The sequence below is a fragment of the Oncorhynchus mykiss genome, chromosome 23, assembly GCF_057628025.1.
Source record: "Oncorhynchus mykiss isolate SJ-2025 chromosome 23, ASM5762802v1, whole genome shotgun sequence".
Lineage (NCBI taxonomy): Eukaryota > Metazoa > Chordata > Actinopteri > Salmoniformes > Salmonidae > Oncorhynchus > Oncorhynchus mykiss.
In genome coordinates this window covers 45,911,359-45,930,909 of record NC_143044.1, presented here as the reverse complement: position 1 = coordinate 45,930,909, position 19,551 = coordinate 45,911,359, and the positions used below count along the sequence as shown (strand labels likewise).

The window sequence follows — 19,551 nt, the reverse complement described above, 5'->3', positions numbered from 1 at the left end:
TCTGCTGTTTCCTGAAGTCCACAATCATCTCCTTAGTTTTGTTGACGTTGAGTGTGAGGTTATTTTCCTAACACCACACTAGTGTTCCCATACAGCCAAATCTCCAGAAAACAGACGGAAGACAAGAGACCTGTGCTAATTAGCTATCTAGCATGTAATGAACACCTGTGTCTAAGCGTAACTAGGAAAGTGTAGTTTGGTCGCATGGAGGCTCCATAGCTGTATGGATCTGTAACTGCCACAGTGTAGTTTAGTAGGATGGAGGCCCCTATAGCTGTATGGATCTGTAACTGCCACAGTGTAGTTTAGTAGGATGGAGGCCCCTATAGCTGTATGGATCTGTAACTGCCACAGTGTAGTTTAGTAGGATGGAGGCCCCTATAGCTGTATGGACTGCTACAGTGTAATTTAGTAGGAAGGAGGCCCCTATAGCTGTATGGATCTGTAACAGCTACAGTGTAGTTTAGTAGGAAGGAGGCCCCTATAGCTGTATGGATCTGTAACTGCTACAGTGTAGTTTAGTAGGAAGGAGGCCCCTATAGCTGTATGGATCTGTAACTGCTACAGTGTAGTTTAGTAGGATGGAGGCTCCATAGCTGTATGGATCTGTAACTGCTACAGTGTAGTTTAGTAGGATGGAGGCCCATATAGCTGTATGGAACTGTAACTGCTAGTGTAGTTTAGTAGGATGGAGGCCCCTATAGCTGTATGGATCTGTAACTGCTACAGTGTAGTTTAATAGGATGGAGGCCCCTATAGCTGTATGGATCTGTAACCGCTACAGTGTAGTTTAGTAGGATGGAGGCCCCTATAGCTGTATGGATCTGTAACTGCTAGTGTAGTTTAGGAGGATGGAGGCCCCTATAGCTGTATGGATCTGTAACTGCTACAGTGTAGTTTAGTAGGAAGGAGGCCCCTATAGCTGTATGGATCTGTAACTGCTACAGTGTAGTTTAGTAGGATGGAGGCTCCATAGCTGTATGGATCTCTAACTGCTAGAGTTAAATATAACTTTTTTTAAGGATTCTTTCTCGCTGATGAAAGATAAGGGCCATATGTTTCGAAAGCCATATCGCATGCAATGATTATTGATGTTATTAAAAGTTCAAACACAGCATGGACGAAGCTAACGGCTGAGAGTCTTCCAAGACTGCAATGTTACCCCTGCTTAGCTAAATCCCAGGCAGTAGCTCACAAGTCTTTGAAATCAGCAATCAAGTTAAGATATGTAACTTTCAAAATACAAAAAGTGGTTTTAGGATTCAAAAGGATGTTTTGGATGATTTCTGTATTTTGAAAGTTATATATCTTGAAAACGTGATTGCTGACAAGCAAAACATGTATGATTTCTGTATCTTGAAAGTTGTATATCTTGAAAACTTGATTGCTGACAAGCAAAACATTTTGGAACTATGTAAACAATGGACTAATGAAACAAATATAAAAATACAGTTTTTGGAGTATTCCTTTAAGTAGGCTAGTTTTAGGGGTATATTTATATTTGTGACAACTTTTGCTTTTTACTCCGGTACATTCCTAAAGGTAAATTTTACTCAGCATTTTAAAAAGTCAGGAAAAATGTATAAGGCGGAGCAATTATGGATGGCCATCTGCACTATTTAAATGTCCTTTAAATAGTTTATGTTACAGGTGCATAGGTTACACAACAAGATTACTAGGAGAGATGGAGACCCCTCACACTTTGTGGACAAACCCAAAACGGAGGCTGCAAAGATAGAGATTTGGACATGATTATACCCAAAAAGTGCATTGAGCAGAAAAGTGCATAAATGAAAGGTGAAAAACAAAACACAAATGTTTAGGTATCAAACCATCATCCGTGTTAAGGTGAGCACACAAACCATCATCAGTGTTAAGGTGAGCACACAAACCATCATCAGTGTTAAGGTGAGCACACAAACCATCATCAGTGTTAAGGTGAGCACACAAACCATCATCAGTGTTAAGGTGAGCACACAAACCATCATCAGTGTTAAGGTGAGCACACAAACCATCATCAGTGTTAAGGTGAGCACACAAACCATCATCAGTGTTAAGGTGAGCACACAAACCATCATCAGTGTTAAGGTGAGCACACAAACCAGTCTAAAAATGGCTCAGTATGAAAACGTACGAGTCACCAAGAAATAGGTGTGCAAACTATAACTCATTGAATACCAAACTGTCTTGTTTCTACAGCAAAAATCCATGTAAATAAGGAAAGAATCTAAACGTTTTATTTAACATAACAAAAAACATTAATTGCAACAATAAAATACAATGAATTAACAAAATAAATAAAATGGTGGTTTATACAAAACATGAAAAAGAAAAGTAAAACACTTATAAGATGTGTAAACTTTCAAAATAACAAAATAAGTGTACCGAGCACTTCAGTATTCCCATCACTTTCTTTCTTTAATGTAATATACTGACACACATGATGGTGTGCAGAGGATAGGTACAGAGGCATCTCATTCTGATATCAGCTGTTCCATTTAGGTATTTGGTTTTGTCCTTCTGAATCCTAAAACCACTGACGGTGACACTTGAAGAGCCTTTGACACATTTGACAAATTATACCATTTCATTCCACTCTTGATGATTCCTCATCTTAAAAAACATTATGCCATTTTACTATTCAAACTGGGCACTTAGTGACATCAAAGTCTGTATATGAAGCAGAAAAGATGGAGCATGTTTTCTGGTACCTAACTTCACTATTGCTTAAGTATCTAAATACGGTTGCACGATCTTGAATACATTTTATACGACGACACATAACTTTACATGAAAGGCTTGTAAAATGGTCAGGCTAACCCTCCAAAAGGGAACTGAAGAGAAGCAGCAAACGCAGTGAGGATGTCAAGTCTATACACACACACTGTATGAGTACACGACAACATCCTCCCTTATGGAAATGTAGAATAGCGAGTGATTCAATGTCAGTAAAAGGCTTGCTACAGTCTTATGATCATCATTCATATATGTAGTAATGACAGTGGTTATAGCTAATGAAGCTTTGACGGTAACTTCTGTCTTTAATGACAGTGGTTACAGCTTCTGAAGCTTTGACGGTAACCTTGTTGCAGTCATGTTGTTTCATACAATTTCAAAGACCAATTTAAAGACCTTGTAAATCAACACTAAACAGACAGAGGTCCTCTTGGTAGAAGACCAACCTGCTCTCTCCAACAAAGGCCATTCAGGGTGTACATCTGGTACACCACTATGGACTCATGTTACTGTATAAAATACTACAGTAAAGAGTAGGGATTCAGAACAGTCCAAGATGAAAAAGATCCGGTCAATGTCACATTTTTGTTTTCACTTCCAGTTTACAAAGATACCGCATAGTCATAACAGGAAATATATCAAGTAATGCAAATCATATGAAATACGTCATTCAGGTCAAGGACCAGGCTTAAGGGCTCTAATCAATGTCTACGCAAACGGAGCCCCGTTTGCGCCGCGTTCCAAAAATGAATGGTTTAGGCTACATACAAGCATTACTGTACTGTAACATAGTTTAACATGGTACTGTAACAGTCTTAAATCGTTTCAAACACTAAAAACATTTTTTCATGTGAAATGCATTTCACCATAACAATGTATAAGATTCTCTGGGTACAGAATTGTTCAGAGAAGTTGAAATTCAGTATTTTAGACAAATGTGCAGAAAATAGATAGAAAACAGATTACCAGCAAAACAGATAAATTACCATTCAAAATACAATAAGAAACATTTTGAGTTTGCTCCACTGTACACTTATTTCAAACTTGGCTCACATAAAAAACCTCTTTACTGTTAGCTTTGGTAGGTTACTAGGGTGGTGGAGGTTCATTCTGAAATATTCCCGAAAGAGGGCAAATTGTTCTTTGAGGCAGGTGTTCTATATATGACGCATCAGAGGGTGGGAACCTCCTCACTTCTGAGTGATGGCACTCTCTTCTCCACTGGGGTGGATGCGGTTGAAGTGCAGGCTTCCCAGGTCTCTGGCTGACACAGACCCTGACCCCTCAGTGGGTGCCGAGGAGGCGGTGTAGCCCCTGGCTGCAGGTCCTGGGAGGGTCTTCTGGGGCCCCTGAGAACCAGGAGAGGGCTTGGGTGTAAGGGGGCTGGTCAGGTCAAGGCTGCTCAGGGCATCCAGGGTGCCTTCAGGATCCACCATGATATTTATCACTGTATGAGAAATACAGGAGAATGGTTGAAAAAGATGAGCTTGTGTTTGGATGTGATCATATATGTTGAATCAGGTGGAATGCATGTAGTGAAACTAATGTGTGTATAAGTCTGGATCTATTTGCAATGAACGCTCCTCTTAGCGGTGGTCTGCCGCGCTCTCACACCTTGTAGCTGCTTCTCCACTCTCTTCAGCTCCAAGACGATAGAGGAGATGTCCTATTACAAGAGAGGTAAGGGGAAGTCGTGGCATTAGAGAGGAATGAAATCTTCCTTATAAAAGTTGCTTTGTTATGATGCATTATTTTTTTTAAATCAAAAAGAATGTAAAAATACATGTACAACCTGTTTTTTCCTTACCTTGTTGGAGGTTTTGAGGAGTGGTATGTCGCTGTCAGATCGGAGTTTGCTCTCAATCTCATCCCAATTCCTGTCCTTGTCTTTGAACAATATTCTGGAAAAATCATAGTTCATAGAGCTAAGACTTGCTTTGCTAACATCTCCTTGATCTCTTGTGAATGTCAGATATAGAGATAAACAACATAAAGAGCTTGATTGTTACCGTATTTTCCCTGCTGTTTTGTCAACAGACTGTCTGATTTGGGCTGACAGCTGAGAGACAGATGTGAGCAGCAGACTGTCCAACACCGCCTCATCTCTCTTCCATGTGCGTCTCTGGAGGACGCAGTCCAGGCTGTCTGGGGCGCGGGGGCGGCGCTCTACAGGGCGTCCATTTATCTCAGGGGCCTTGTTCTGCACTATGGGAGGGATCTTCCTGAAGTTGAGGCTCTCGTCAAACACACAGTCAATCAGCTATGAGGGGAAGAGGAAGTGATGAGGGTCAGTTATTTGTGGCATCTGTATGATTGCTGTGACTTCCACAACTTCACCACGACTGGAGCATGTTATACTGTATCTACTCGCTATTAATGTATACTATCACCATGCTACAGATTATCCAGATGATCATAATATGAGTTAGATTAATTAGGTATTAAAGAAGTTAGCAGAGAAAGGTCAATGAAAGCTCAATAAGAACATTTTAATATACACACTTTAGTTATATCTGAACAGTATATAGCAGACTCAAAATGGAATAGAGCAAAGCTCAAAGCAGAATGCCAGTTCACAGTCCACACCTTCTGCAGCAAATCAAAACATAATGCCAGTTCACCATCCACACCTTCTGCAGCAGATTAAAACATAATGCCAGTTCACAGACCACACCTTCTGCAGCAGATTAAAACATAATGCCAGTTCACAGTCCACACCTTCTGCAGCAAATCAAAACATAATGCCAGTTCACCATCCACACCTTCTGCAGCAGATCAAAACATAATGCCAGTTCACCATCCACACCTTCTGCAGCAGATTAAAACATAATGCCAGTTCACAGACCACACCTTCTGCAGCAGATCAAAACATAATGCCAGTTCACAGACCACACCTTCTGCAGCAGATCAAAACATAATGCCAGTTCACAGACCACACCTTCTGCAGCAGATTAAAACATAATGCCAGTTCACAGACCACACCTTCTGCAGCAGATCAAAACATAATGCCAGTTCACCATCCACACCTTCTGCAGCAGATTAAAACATAATGCCAGTTCACCATCCACACCTTCTGCAGCAGATTAAAACATAATGCCAGTTCACAGTCCACACCTTCTGCAGCAGATTAAAACATAATGCCAGTTCACAGTCCACACCTTCTGCAGCAGATTAAAACATAATGCCAGTTCACAGACCACACCTTCTGCAGCAGATCAAAACATAATGCCAGTTCACCATCCACACCTTCTGCAGCAGATTAAAACATAATGCCAGTTCACAGTCCACACCTTCTGCAGCAGATTAAAACATAATGCCAGTTCACAGACCACACCTTCTGCAGCAGATCAAAACATAATGCCAGTTCACAGACCACACCTTCTGCAGCAGATCAAAACATAATGACAGTTCACAGTCCACACCTTCTGCAGCAGATCAAAACATAATGACAGTTCACAGTCCACACCTTCTGCAGCAGATCAAAACATAATGACAGTTCACAGTCCACACCTTCTGCAGCAGATCAAAACATAATGCCAGTTCACAGTCCACACCTTCTGCAGCAGATTAAAACATAATGCCAGTTCACAGTCCACACCTTCTGCAGCAGATCAAAACATAATGCCAGTTCACAGACCACACCTTCTGCAGCAGATCAAAACATAATGCCAGTTCACAGACCACACCTTCTGCAGCAGATCAAATCAAATCAAATTTTATTTGTCACATACACATGGTTAGCAGATGTTAATGTGAGTGTAGCGAAATGCTTGTGCTTCTAGTTCCGACAATGCAGTAATAACCAACAAGTAATCTAGCTAACAATTCCAAAACTACTACCTTATAGACACAAGTGTAAGGGGATAAAGAATATGTACATAAAGATATATGAATGAGTGATGGTACAGAGCGGCATAGGCAAGATGTAGTAGATGATATAGAGTACAGTATATACATATACATATGAGATGAACAATGTAGGGTATGTAAACATTATATTAGGTAGCATTGTTTAAAGTGGCTAGTGATATATTTTACATCATTTCCCATCAATTCCCATTATTAAAGTGGCTGGAGTTGAGTCAGTGTGTTGGCAGCAGCCACTCAATGTTAGTGGTGGCTGTTTAACAGTCTGATGGCCTTGAGATAGAAGCTGTTTTTCAGTCTCTCGGTCCCAGCTTTGATGCACCTGTACTGACCCCGCCTTCTGGATGATAGTGGGGTGAACAGGCAGTGGCTCGGGTGGTTGTCCTTGATGATCTTTATGGCCTTCCTGTGACATCGGGTGGTGTAGGTATCCTGGAGGGCAGGTAGTTTGCCCCCGGTGATGCGTTGTGCAGACCTCACTACCCTCTGGAGAGCCTTACGGTTGTGGGCGGAGCAGTTGCCGTACCAGGCGGTGATACAGCCCGACAGGATGCTCTCGATTGTGCATCTGTAGAAGTTTGTGAGTGCTTTTGGTGACAAGCCGAATTTCTTCAGCCTCATGAGGTTGAAGAGGCGCTGCTGTGCCTTCTTCACAATGCTGTCTGTGTGGGTGGACCAATTCAGTTTGTCTGTGATGTGTACGCCGAGGAACTTACTACCCTCTCCACAACTGTTCCATCGATGTGGATAGGAGGGTGTTCCCTCTGCTGTTTCCTGAAGTCCACAATCATCTCCTTAGTTTTGTTGACGTTGAGTGTGAGGTTATTTTCCTGACACCACATGCCGAGGGCCCTCTCCTCCTCCCTGTAGGCCGTCTCGTCGTTGTTGGTAATCAAGCCTACCACTGTTGTGTCGTCCGCAAACTTGATGATTGAGTTGGAGGCGTGCGTGGCCACGCAGTCGTGGGTGAACATGGAGTACAGGAGAGGGCTCAGAACGCACCCTTGTGGGGCCCCAGTGTTGAGGATCAGCGGGGTGGAAATGTTGTTGCCTAGCCTCACCACCTGGGGGCGGCCCGTCAGGAAGTCCAGTACCCAGTTGCACAGGGCGGGGTCGAGACCCAGAGTCTCGAGCTTGATGACGAGCTTGGAGGGCACTATGGTGTTAAATGCCGAGCTGAGTCGATGAACAGCATTCTCACATAGGTATTCCTCTTGTCCAGATTGGTTAGGGCAGTGTGCAGTGTGGTTGAGATTGCATCGTCTGTGGACCTATTTGGGCGGTAAGAAAATTGGAGTTGGTCTAGGGTGTCAGGTAGGGTGGAGGTGATATGGTCCTTGACTAGTCTCTCAAAGCATTTCATGATGACGGAAGTGAGTACTACGGGGCAGTAGTCGTTTAGCTCAGTTACCTTAGCTTTCTTGGGAACAGGAACAATGGTGGCCCTCTTGAAGCATGTGGGAACAACAGACTGGGATAGGGATTGATTGAATATGTCCATAAACACACCAGCCAGCTGGTCTGCACATGCTCTGAGGGCACGGCTGGGGATGCCGTCTGGGCCTGCAGCCTTGCGAGGGTTGACACGTTTAAATGTTTTCCTCACGTCGGCTGCAGTGATCAAAGCCAAAGTGATACTAAAGCAGTATGTTGAGCATTAGTAGTAGAAGGAAGGAAGAAGTCAAACACCTTTTGCAAGCCCTCCTGCGTGCCTTCCTGCGTGCGGCCTACCACTTCGTGGGAGTCAATAGTGGAGCCGGGTGTGGTGGCGGCGGTGCTGACTGTGGTGCTAGGAGCCGTGCCAGAGGAGCTGACCGAGTCGATCTCTCCGGCCACATCGTGGATCTCCCGGGCGAGGATGGCCAGGTCCTTGGTCAGGTCTTGACTGATCCTACGCACACAGGGAAATAACCAGACAGGCTGCTGGAACACTTCTCTAAATCAGTACACACACAGATATCTCACAAGGATACAGTATTACCTAAGACAACTCATTAGACATTGAGGAACTTCTGTATGTCAGCCTCAACAAAAAGCACTTAGCCTACTGTATAATCAATTGACACAGCACATACAGTGCCTTGCGAAAGTATTCGGCCCCCTTGAACTTTGCAACCTTTTGCCACATTTCAGGCTTCAAACATAAAGATATAAAACTGTATTTTTTTTTTGTGAAGAATCAACAACAAGTGGGACACAATCATGAAGTGGAACGACATTCATTGGATATTTCAAACTTTTTTAACGAATCAAAAACTGAAAAATTGGGCGTGCAAAATTATTCAGCCCCCTTAAGTTAATACTTTGTAGCGCCACCTTTTGCTGCGATTACAGCTGTAAGTCGCTTGGGGTATGTCTCTATCAGTTTTGCACATCGAGAGACTGACATTTTTTCCCATTCCTCCTTGCAAAACAGCTCGAGCTCAGTAAGGTTGGATGAACAGCAGTTTTCAGTTCTTTCCACAGATTCTCGATTGGATTCAGGTCTGGACTTTGACTTGGCCATTCTAACACCTGGATATGTTTATTTTTGAACCATTCCATTGTAGATTTTGCTTTATGTTTTGGATCATTGTCTTGTTGGAAGACAAATCTCCGTCCCAGTCTCAGGTCTTTTGCAGACTCCATCAGGTTTTCTTCCAGAATGGTCCTGTATTTGGCTCCATCCATCTTCCCATCAATTTTAACCATCTTCCCTGTCCCTGCTGAAGAAAAGCAGGCCCAAACCATGATGCTGCCACCACCATGTTTGACATTGGGGATGGTGTGTTCAGCTGTGTTGCTTTTATGCCAAACATAACGTTTTGCATTGTTGCCAAAAAGTTCAATTTTGGTTTCATCTGACCAGAGCACCTTCTTCCACATGTTTGGTGTGTCTCCCAGGTGGCTTGTGGCAAACTTTAAATGACACTTTTTATGGATATCTTTAAGAAATGGCTTTCTTCTTGCCACTCTTCCATAAAGGCCAGATTTGTGCAATATACGACTGATTGTTGTCCTATGGACAGAGTCTCCCACCTCAGCTGTAGATCTCTGCAGTTCATCCAGAGTGATCATGGGCCTCTTGGCTGCATCTCTGATCAGTCTTCTCCTTGTATGAGCTGAAAGTTTAGAGGGAAGGCCAGGTCTTGGTAGATTTGCAGTGGTCTGATACTCCTTCCATTTCAATATTATCGCTTGCACAGTGCTCCTTGGGATGTTTAAAGCTTGCGAAATCTTTTTGTATCCAAATCCGGCTTTAAACTTCTTCACAACAGTATCTCGGACCTGCCTGGTGTGTTCCTTGTTCTTCATGATGCTCTCTGCGCTTTTAACGGACCTCTGAGACTATCACAGTGCAGGTGCATTTATACGGAGACTTGATTACACACAGGTGTATTGTATTTATCATCATTAGTCATTTAGGTCAACATTGGATCATTCAGAGATCCTCACTGAACTTCTGTAGAGAGTTTGCTGCACTGAAAGTAAAGGGGCTGAATAATTTTGCACGCCCAATTTTTCAGTTTTTGATTTGTTAAAAAAGTTTGAAATATCCAATAAATGTCGTTCCACTTCATGATTGTGTCCCACTTGTTGTTGATTCTTTACAAAAAAATACAGTTTTATATCTTTATGTTTGAAGCCTGAAATGTGGCAAAAGGTCACAAAGTTCAAGGGGGCCGAATACTTTCGCAAGGCACTGTATTTACCACCTGTGCCATGTCCATGAGGCATATAAACTGAGCTTAGATGAGTACCTGGCAATCTCCTCGCTGTGAGCGGTCCAGTCCTTGACGTACTCCTCCTGTTGTTCTCTCATGCAGTGTTTCAGGACCACGCCTCCAGGGCCAACCTGACCAGAGTTAAGGATGCCGGTAGAGCCCCCCAGTCTGGTACCCCTCAGGACCAGGTGTGGGCGCAGGGGGCGCCCGGGTTTGGGGGAGGTCCTGTTGGAGCCAAACTCCTCCTCGGAGGTGGATCCATACTCTGGGGGCAATCGTCTCCACCTGTTAGAGGCTAAGGTCAGGGAGAAAGATACAACACAATTATCCCTTGATAACTGTATTTGAGTTTATTTCAGTTATTCAAAAAGCAGCGGATACGCACATTGTCTAAAGCATTCTATCTTAAAGCAAGACTTCTGTAACTCTGATCTCTACACAAATCATGACAAGATAGATGTGGTTTTAACAGTGGCACATAATGATCTCTACACAAATCATGACAAGATAGCCTGACGTGAGGCTGGTGGAGATGGATGTGGCTCTAACAGTACCACGTAATCAGTGAAGGTATACAGTACCACATAATCAGTGAAGGTATACAGTACCACGTAATCAGTGAAGGTATACAGTACCACATAATCAGTGAAGGTATACAGTACCACGTAATCAGTGAAGGTATACAGTACCACACAATCAATGAAGGTATACAGTACCACATAATCAGTGAAGGTATACAGTACCACATAATCAGTGAAGGTATACAGTACCGCATAATCAGTGAAGGTATACAGTACCACATAATCAGTGAAGGTATACAGTACCACACAATCAGTGAAGGTATACAGTACCACACAATCAATGAAGGTATACAGTACCACATAATCAGTGAAGGTATACAGTACCACATAATCAGTGAAGGTATACAGTACCACATAATCAATGTAGGTATACAGTACCACATAATCAGTGAAGGTATACAGTACCACATAATCAGTGAAGGTATACAGTACCACATAATCAGTGAAGGTATACAGTACCACATAATCAGTGAAGGTATACAGTACCACATAATCAGTGAAGGTATACACTACCACATAATCAGTGAAGGTATACAGTACCACATAATCAGTGAAGGTATACACTACCACATAATCAGTGAAGGTATACAGTACCACATAATCAGTGAAGGTATACCACTTGCTCTGTTCCTCTAGCAGGTCACAATTCAAATACATTATAATAGTGGGTCTTGTAATCCTATGTAGGCCTGAATCCAGTGCTTCACTGTGTCTGTTTCCTGTTTCCAGTGACTACTCCTCTTTTAGAAGGTGAGGTCACTGCCACTCATGGTTGATCAAGCCTCTAAAAGTCTAAGTCATGGGGTGGGGGCTATTAAGCTAACATATATAATTGTTTTAATATGGTTATACCATGGATCATTTAGCCATTTCATTTTACATTTTAGGACCCCGTTAGGTATCAAAATACTTATTTGATAAAAAATTTAAATTGGCCTATACTACCATAGCCCATAGAAACACATTGAATAACACATTCATTTAGAAATGTCTGTCCTATATCTAGGAGATATAAGAAAGCGCAGGAAAAAAATTTGGGGACACATATTTCACCCCTTATTTTTATAAGAGAATAAAAGAAACTACCTTCACACAAGTCCCGTGACACTTGTGAAGGTCGTAGAGCAAAACGGAGAACACCATCGTGTCCGTAAAAGTTTGTAAGCTAAACCAATCAGACGCTACAGACATTTTTGCAAGATGACCATTTTTTCATGATGTCTCATGGTCTGACAAACACCGCTGTAGCTCGACCACCTTCCACCGCAGATGTCTCATGGTCTGACAAACACCGCTGTAGCTCGGCCACCTTCCACCGCAGATGTCTCATGGTCTGACAAACACCGCTGTAGCTCGGCCACCTTCCACCGCAGATGTCTCATGGTCTGACAAACACCGCTGTAGCTCGGCCACCTTCCACCGCAGATGTCTCATGGTCTGACAAACACCGCTGTAGCTCGGCCACCTTCCACCGCAGATGTCTCATGGTCTGACAAACACCGCTGTAGCTCGGCCACCTTCCACCGCAGATGTCTCATGGTCTGACAAACACTGCTGTAGCTCGGCCACCTTCCACCGCAGATGTCTCATGGTCTGACAAACACCGCTGTAGCTCGGCCACCTTCCCCCGTAGATGTCTCATGGTCTGACAAACACCGCTGTAGCTCAGCCACCTTCCACCGCAGATGTCTCATGGTCTGACAAACACCGCTGTAGCTCGGCCACCTTCCACCGCAGATGTCTCATGGTCTGACAAACACCGCTGTAGCTCGGCCACCTTCCACCGCAGATGTCTCATGGTCTGACAAACACCGCTGTAGCTCGGCCACATTCCACCGCAGATGCGGAAGTCTGACATAGGCAGATGCGGTGGATTGAGACAGCTTAAACTGATAGATTTTTATGGGGATTTGTTATATTAAGTTACTTAGATTGATGCACCGATGAGTCAGTAGACTCTGGCAATAGCTGACACCCGCATAGCTGATGTTTTTACGTTTTGGCGGTGTTGGAACCGTAACTGTGTTGGCGCTGTCAAATCAGTCAGCAGCCACCCTCCTGTAGGTTTACACCAGGGCTTCCAAACCCTGTTCCTGGAGAGCTACCCTCCTGTAGGTTTTCGCTCCAACCCGAGTTGTAGCTAACCTGGTTCAGCTTATCAAGCAGATAATTATTAGAATCAGGTGAGCAAGATTAGAGTTGGAGTGAAACCCTACAGGACGGTATCTCTCCAGGAACAGGGTTGGGGTGAAACCCTACAGGACGGTATCTCTCCAGGAACAGGGTTGGGGTGAAACCCTACAGGACGGTATCTCTCCAGGAACAGGGTTGGAGTGAAACCCTACAGGACGGTATCTCTCCAGGAACAGGGTTGGAGTGAAACCCTACAGGACGGTATCTCTCCAGGAACAGGGTTGGAGTGAAACCCTACAGGACGGTATCTCTCCAGGAACAGGGTTGGAGTGAAACCCTACAGGACGGTATCTCTCCAGGAACAGGGTTGGAGTGAAACCCTTACAGGACGGTATCTCTCCAGGAACAGGGTTGGAGTGAAACCCTACAGGACGGTATCTCTCCAGGAACAGGGTTGGAGTGAAACCCTACAGGACGGTATCTCTCCAGGAACAGGGTTGGAGTGAAACCCTACAGGACGGTATCTCTCCAGGAACAGGGTTTGAGTGAAACCCTACAGGACGGTAACTCTCCAGGAACAGGGTTGGAGTGAAACCCTACAGGACGGTATCTCTCCAGGAACAGGGTTGGAGTGAAACCATACAGGACGGTATCTCTCCATGAACAGGGTTGGAGTGAAACCCTACAGGACGGTCTCTCTCCAAGAACAGGGTTGGAGTGAAATCCTACAGGACGGTATCTCTCCAGGAACAGGGTTGGAGTGAAACCCTACAGGACGGTATCTCTCCAAGAACAGGGTTGGAGTGAAACCCTACAGGAAGGTCTCTCTCCAAGAACAGGGTTGGAGTGAAATCCTACAGGACGGTATCTCTCCAAGAACAAGGCACACACTGAACACCACCACACACACACACACGTGCTAAACACCACCACACACGCTAAACACCACCACACACACACGCTAAACACCACCACACCACTACACACGCTAAACACCACCACACACTAAACACCACCGCACACACCCCACACACTAAACACCCCCCCCCCCCCCCCCCCACACATTATACACCACCACACACCACACACCCCACCACACATCCCACACACCAAACACCAACACACACACACTAAATACCACCACACCGCACACACACTAAACAACACACCGCACACACACTAAACACCACCACACACACACAAACCACCACCACACACACACACACACACACACACTCTAAACACCACCACACACACTAATCACCACGCACACACACACTAAACACCACACACACAAAACACCACCACACACACACACACTAAACACCACCACACACACACACACTAAACACCACCACACACACTAAACACCACCACACACACACACACTAAACACACACACACACACACTAAACACCACCACACACACACACTATACACCACCACACACACACACTATACACCACCACACACACACACTAAACACCACCACACACACACACACTAAACACCACCACACACACTAAACACCACCACACACACACACACTAAACACACACACACACACACTAAACACCACCACACACACACACTATACACCACCACACACACACACTATACACCACCACACACACACACTATACACCACCACACACACACACTATACACCACCACACACACAACACAACCACACTATACACCACCACACTAAACACCACCACACACACTAACCACCACCACACACACACACTAACCACCACCACACACACACTAACCACCACCACACACACACACACACTAAACACCACCACACACACTAAAAACCATCACACACACACACTAAACACCACCACACAACACACACAAGGACAAGGACAAACACTGACCACAGCACACACATGGACAGGAACAAATACTGACCACAACACACACATGGACAATGACAAACACTGACCACAACACACACGGACAAAGACAAACACTGACAACGACAGGACAGGAAAAAGGGCAAGCCTATCCAAGAATCACAATGATGTAAAAGAGGAACAATTCTAAACATTCCTTCACACCACATTATTTTCATGATTTTATATTTTTTATTTCACCTTTATTTAACCACGTAGGCTAGTTGGGAACAAGTTCTCATTTACAACTGCGACCTGGCCAAGATAAAGCAAAGCAGTACGACACAAACATCAACAGAGTTAGTTACACACGGAATAAACTAACATACAGTCAATAACACAATAGAAAAAAAGTCTAGTGTGTGCAAATGAGGTAAGATAAGGGAGTTAAGGCAATAAATAGGTTATAGTGGTGAAATAACTACAATTTAGCAATTAAACACCGGAGTGACAGATGTGCTGAAGATGAATGTGCAAGTAGAGATACTGGGGTGCAAAGGAGCAAAAATAAATAAATAACAGTATGGGGATGAGGTAGTTGGATGGGCTATTTACAAGATGGGCTATGTATAGGTGCAGTGATCTGTGAGCTGTTCTGACAGCTGGTGCTTAAAGTTAGTGAGGGAGATATGAGTCTCCAGCTTCAGTGATTTTTGCAATTAGTTCCAGTCATTGGCAGCAGAGAACTGGAACAAAAGGCGGAATTAGCTTTGGGGGTGACCAGTGAAATATACCTGTTGGAGCACGTGCTACGGATGGGTGCTGCTATGGTGACCAGTGAGCTGAGATAAGGCGGTGCTTTACCTAGCAAAGACTTATAGATGACCTGGAGCCAGTGGGTTTGGTGACGAATATGAAGAAAGAGCCAGCCAACAAGAGCATACAGGTCGCAGTGTTGGGTAGTATATGGGGCTTTGGTGACAAAACTGTGATAGACGGCATCCAATTTGCGGAGTAGAGCGTTGGAGGCTATTTTGTAGAAGAGTTTACAGTCTAACCAGACACCTAGGTATTTGTCCACATATTCTAAGTCAGAACTGTCCAGAGTAGTGATGCTGGACGGACAGGCAGGTGTGGGCAGCGATCGGTTGAAGAGCATGCATTTAGCTTTACTTGCATTTAAGAGCCGTTGGAGGCCACGGAAGGAGAGTTGTATGGCATTGAAGCTCATCTGGAGGATAGTTCATACAGTGCCCAAAGAAGGGACAGAAGTATACAGAATGTTATCGTCTGCGTAGAAGTGGATCTGTCATGTTGTGTCTTGTTTCTGTCCTTTCCCTTCACCCTGTCTCCCTCTGCTGGTCGTTATTAGGTTACCTTTTCTCCCCCTCTTTCCCCCAGCTGTTCCTTGTCTCCTCCTAACTACCTCGTCACCCCTTTTCCCACCTGTTCCCTTTTTCCCTCTGATTAGTCCTCTATATCTCTCTCTGTTTTTGTTTCTGTCTTTGTCGGATTCTTGTTTGTGTTGTTCATGCCTGAACCAGACTATCGTCATGTTTGCTGCAACCTTGTCCTGTCCCGTCGGAATCTGCCGGTCCATCTGAGCCTACGTTTGTTTTGTTATTAAAGAAGCTCTGTTTACGTTAAGTCGCTTTTGGGTCCTCATTCACGCACCGTAACAGGATCAGAGAATCACCAGCAGCAAGAGCTTCATCATTGATGTATACAGATAAGAGAGTTGGCCCGAGAACTGAACCCTGTGGCACCCCCATGGAGACTATAAACTATCAAAAAAATCAGCAATTTAATGGGTATTTACCAACGTTTCGGCATCACTGTGACTTCCTCAGGGTAATGTCATGAATACTTGCACCAGGTGCTTGCACTGAGTGTCTACATAACCTGGTTTAAGTATTCATGACATTACCCTGAGAAAGGCACAGTGATGCCGAAACGTTGAAAAATACCCACTACATTTCTGGGAGATTATACAAGGAGTGTGTGACTTTATTTTGATAGTTTATAGTTTATTCACCGTTAGTCAGCACCTCCACACAAACTATTATTCGGGGTGTGCACCAGCTCATGTTTTTTAACCCCCATAGAGACTTCCAGAGGTCCGGACAACAGGCCCTCCGATTTGGCAGACTTAACTCTGTCTGAGAAGTAGTTGTTGAACCAGGCGAGGCAGTCATTTGAGAAACCAAGGCCGTTGAGTCTGCCGATAAGAATGTGGGGATTGACAGAGTCGAAAGTCTTGGCCAGGTCTATGAATACAGCTGCACAGTACTGTCTCTTATCGATGGCAGTTCTGATATCATTTAGGACCTTGAACGTGGCAGAGGTGCACCCGTGACCAGCTCGGAAACCAGATTGCATAGCGGAGAAGGTACGGTGGGATGGAGGGTGTGGGGGATTTGGAAACAACGGGATGAAAAAAACACAGTTGACTTGTTCTTTAAATGTTTACATTAAATAATAAAATACTGAGAGTTTCAATCTGTCCTTTATTTTCTGAGTGAACCTATCAGAGATGAGAGCATGATCTCACCTGAGGGAGTGCTGTGGATGGAGGAGCTGATTCTGGACTTGGCCTCGGTCAGCTTGGACACACTGTTGGCCCTCATGCGAGGAGCCAGTTTGTTGTCGGTGGGGGAGCGGAGGCCCAGGCGCAGTATGGTCTCTGCAGACAGGCGAGGGGAGGAGGTGCTGCTCCGACCTACTGTACACTCTGAGTCACTACGGGCTGAGATGGAGCCCAGCCGTGTCCTCCTGGGCTGGGCCAACATGTCCAGCCGCGAGGGCCCTTTACGACCAGATGGAGGCTTGGATGTGGAACTGGTGGTGGACACCTCGGAGGCCACAGACATCCTGTCTGCATCGGCCTGGTCCGTGTCGGATGTGTCCCCCAGCCGGGCCCGGCGGAGCAGGGAGGTTCTGGTAGGCCGTGGCTGGGGCAGAGAGGCCTGTTTCCCCAGGGAGGAAGCTGTGGCGGCCTGGAGAGTCTTACTAGACTTACTGGAGCTGGTCTTGCAGCTGGATTTGGCTTCCAGTTTGGAATGTAGCAGGTCATCCGTAGAGGTGAAGTGGCTGCGGCCGTACGTGCGACTATGCAAACTCTCCTGGTCAGAGGAAAGAATGTCGGAGATGGGGAAGGACGAGGTCTGTTCGTCATCTGTGAGATCCTGGGAGGGTTGGCGTGCCCGCGACGAGGCAGGCTGGACGGAGCGGCGAGCATCTAGCCGGCTGGGATCAGTTCTGGTCTTGGTCTTTCTCTCCAAGCGCTCGCGAGCGTTGGTGCTGGCAGCGGTTTTGGAGGTTGAGCCCAGGTTGCTCTTCTCCTTGTACAGGCTGCTGAGGGAGCGGCGTTTCTGGTGAGCTGGTTTCTTCTCTCCCTCCCCTTCCGCCTGGTTGTAGGTGCTGGCCGTGTCCACGTCTGACTCAGGGGAGAAGAAGCCTGCACGGTTGGCTCTGTCCAGTTTGTTCTCAGCCCTCAGCTTGGCCTCCAAGAAGGCCATGACAGCCTCTGTGTCCTTCAGCAGGGTGGCTGTGTCCATGCTGCCCACAGAGTCACTGCGCTCACTGTGCTCGCGGCCCAGGACACCGGCATCACCTTTGATCCGAGGGATCAGCTCGATGGGCACCACACCACTGGGCTTCTCAATGGTGAAGCTGCCCTGACGGACTAGAGACTTGCCCCCTGACTTCTCCCCCCTGTCCCCTCCTCCTTTGCTGTGGTGCTGAATCCTATCCTCCGCCCGCCTCCTCCTCTCCTCGGACCTCTTCTCACTGCTGCTCATAGGTCTGAGAGAGGGCTTGGAGGAGGCCTGTAGTGGGGCCTTGCTCTGGTTCATCATATCCCCCTCCTCTATGGAGGTAAAACACGCCCTGTCTCCTTCATTCTCCACCTGCCTCTCCTTTTCCTGGGGCTCCGTATCCTGTTTCTCCCCGATCTCTGAGCGATGCAGGCCCAGGCCGCACAAGCTCTTCTCTGGCTTGGCCCGGGGGTCGTCGATGGGGAGCTGGGGGAGGGTCCTGCGTTTACGCTCGGTGAGACTGGAGGTGGCAGAGCTGGTACATCGGATGGAAACGCCCGACTCAAAGGCATCCGCTTCTGGAAGAAAAAAACAAATAGTAAAGCTACATTTCTTAATCAAATTAAATAAATATTGCTCAACCATAGTAATTTAGTGCCATTATGTGATGAAAATACACCTTAGTTAAGACAGCTGCAGATTGACATTAGCCTGATTTTGGTAAATATAGGAGCCCTACTGTACCTCTCTGCTGATGGACGAAGGCAGGTGACTCAGCACCAGACCCCTCTGGGTCGGTTCTGGTGTGGTTTGCAGCTGGAGTGGTCCACTGAGACACCCAGTGACTACTGCCCACTGCCACCGAGTCCTCAGACATACTCTGACAAGAGAGAAGAGAGCGCAGACACAGTTAGCCTAGCCTCTTGTCAGACTCGTGGCATTCCACTCCATTTCGAGAAACAGCGGTTGTGGGAAAAGACTACAGTTAACCTACTAAATCAACCGGATCCCTGCTACTGGCCACCTAGAGCTGGAGGAAGTACTCACATGTAGCGGAGGACACAGAAGACAACTCTGCTGCCATTCATTCACCTCTGAGTGGTCTTATGTTTAAGTGATGAGCCTGAAGAGTTATCATACTCATTACGTA

General features: G+C 45.5%; 1 protein-coding gene across 3 annotated transcripts in view; it reads right to left on the bottom strand.

Moving 5' to 3' along the window:
- Positions 1-2,215: 2,215 nt before the first annotated feature.
- The window catches only part of LOC110502992 (centrosomal protein of 170 kDa), a 98,925-nt gene continuing 81,589 nt past the window's right edge, over positions 2,216-19,551 (bottom strand). For all 3 annotated transcript variants that reach the window (XM_021581355.3, XM_021581356.3, XM_036960827.2), the window contains 8 exons: positions 19,146-19,281; positions 17,417-18,979; positions 10,344-10,602; positions 8,293-8,494; positions 4,746-4,996; positions 4,544-4,637; positions 4,351-4,402; positions 2,216-4,183 (listed from right to left, as the gene is read on the bottom strand). In XM_021581355.3, the coding sequence (XP_021437030.2) occupies positions 3,927-4,183; positions 4,351-4,402; positions 4,544-4,637; positions 4,746-4,996; positions 8,293-8,494; positions 10,344-10,602; positions 17,417-18,979; positions 19,146-19,281 (2,814 nt within the window). In that variant the 3' untranslated portion in view covers positions 2,216-3,926. The remainder of the gene's footprint in view (positions 4,184-4,350; positions 4,403-4,543; positions 4,638-4,745; positions 4,997-8,292; positions 8,495-10,343; positions 10,603-17,416; positions 18,980-19,145; positions 19,282-19,551) is intronic.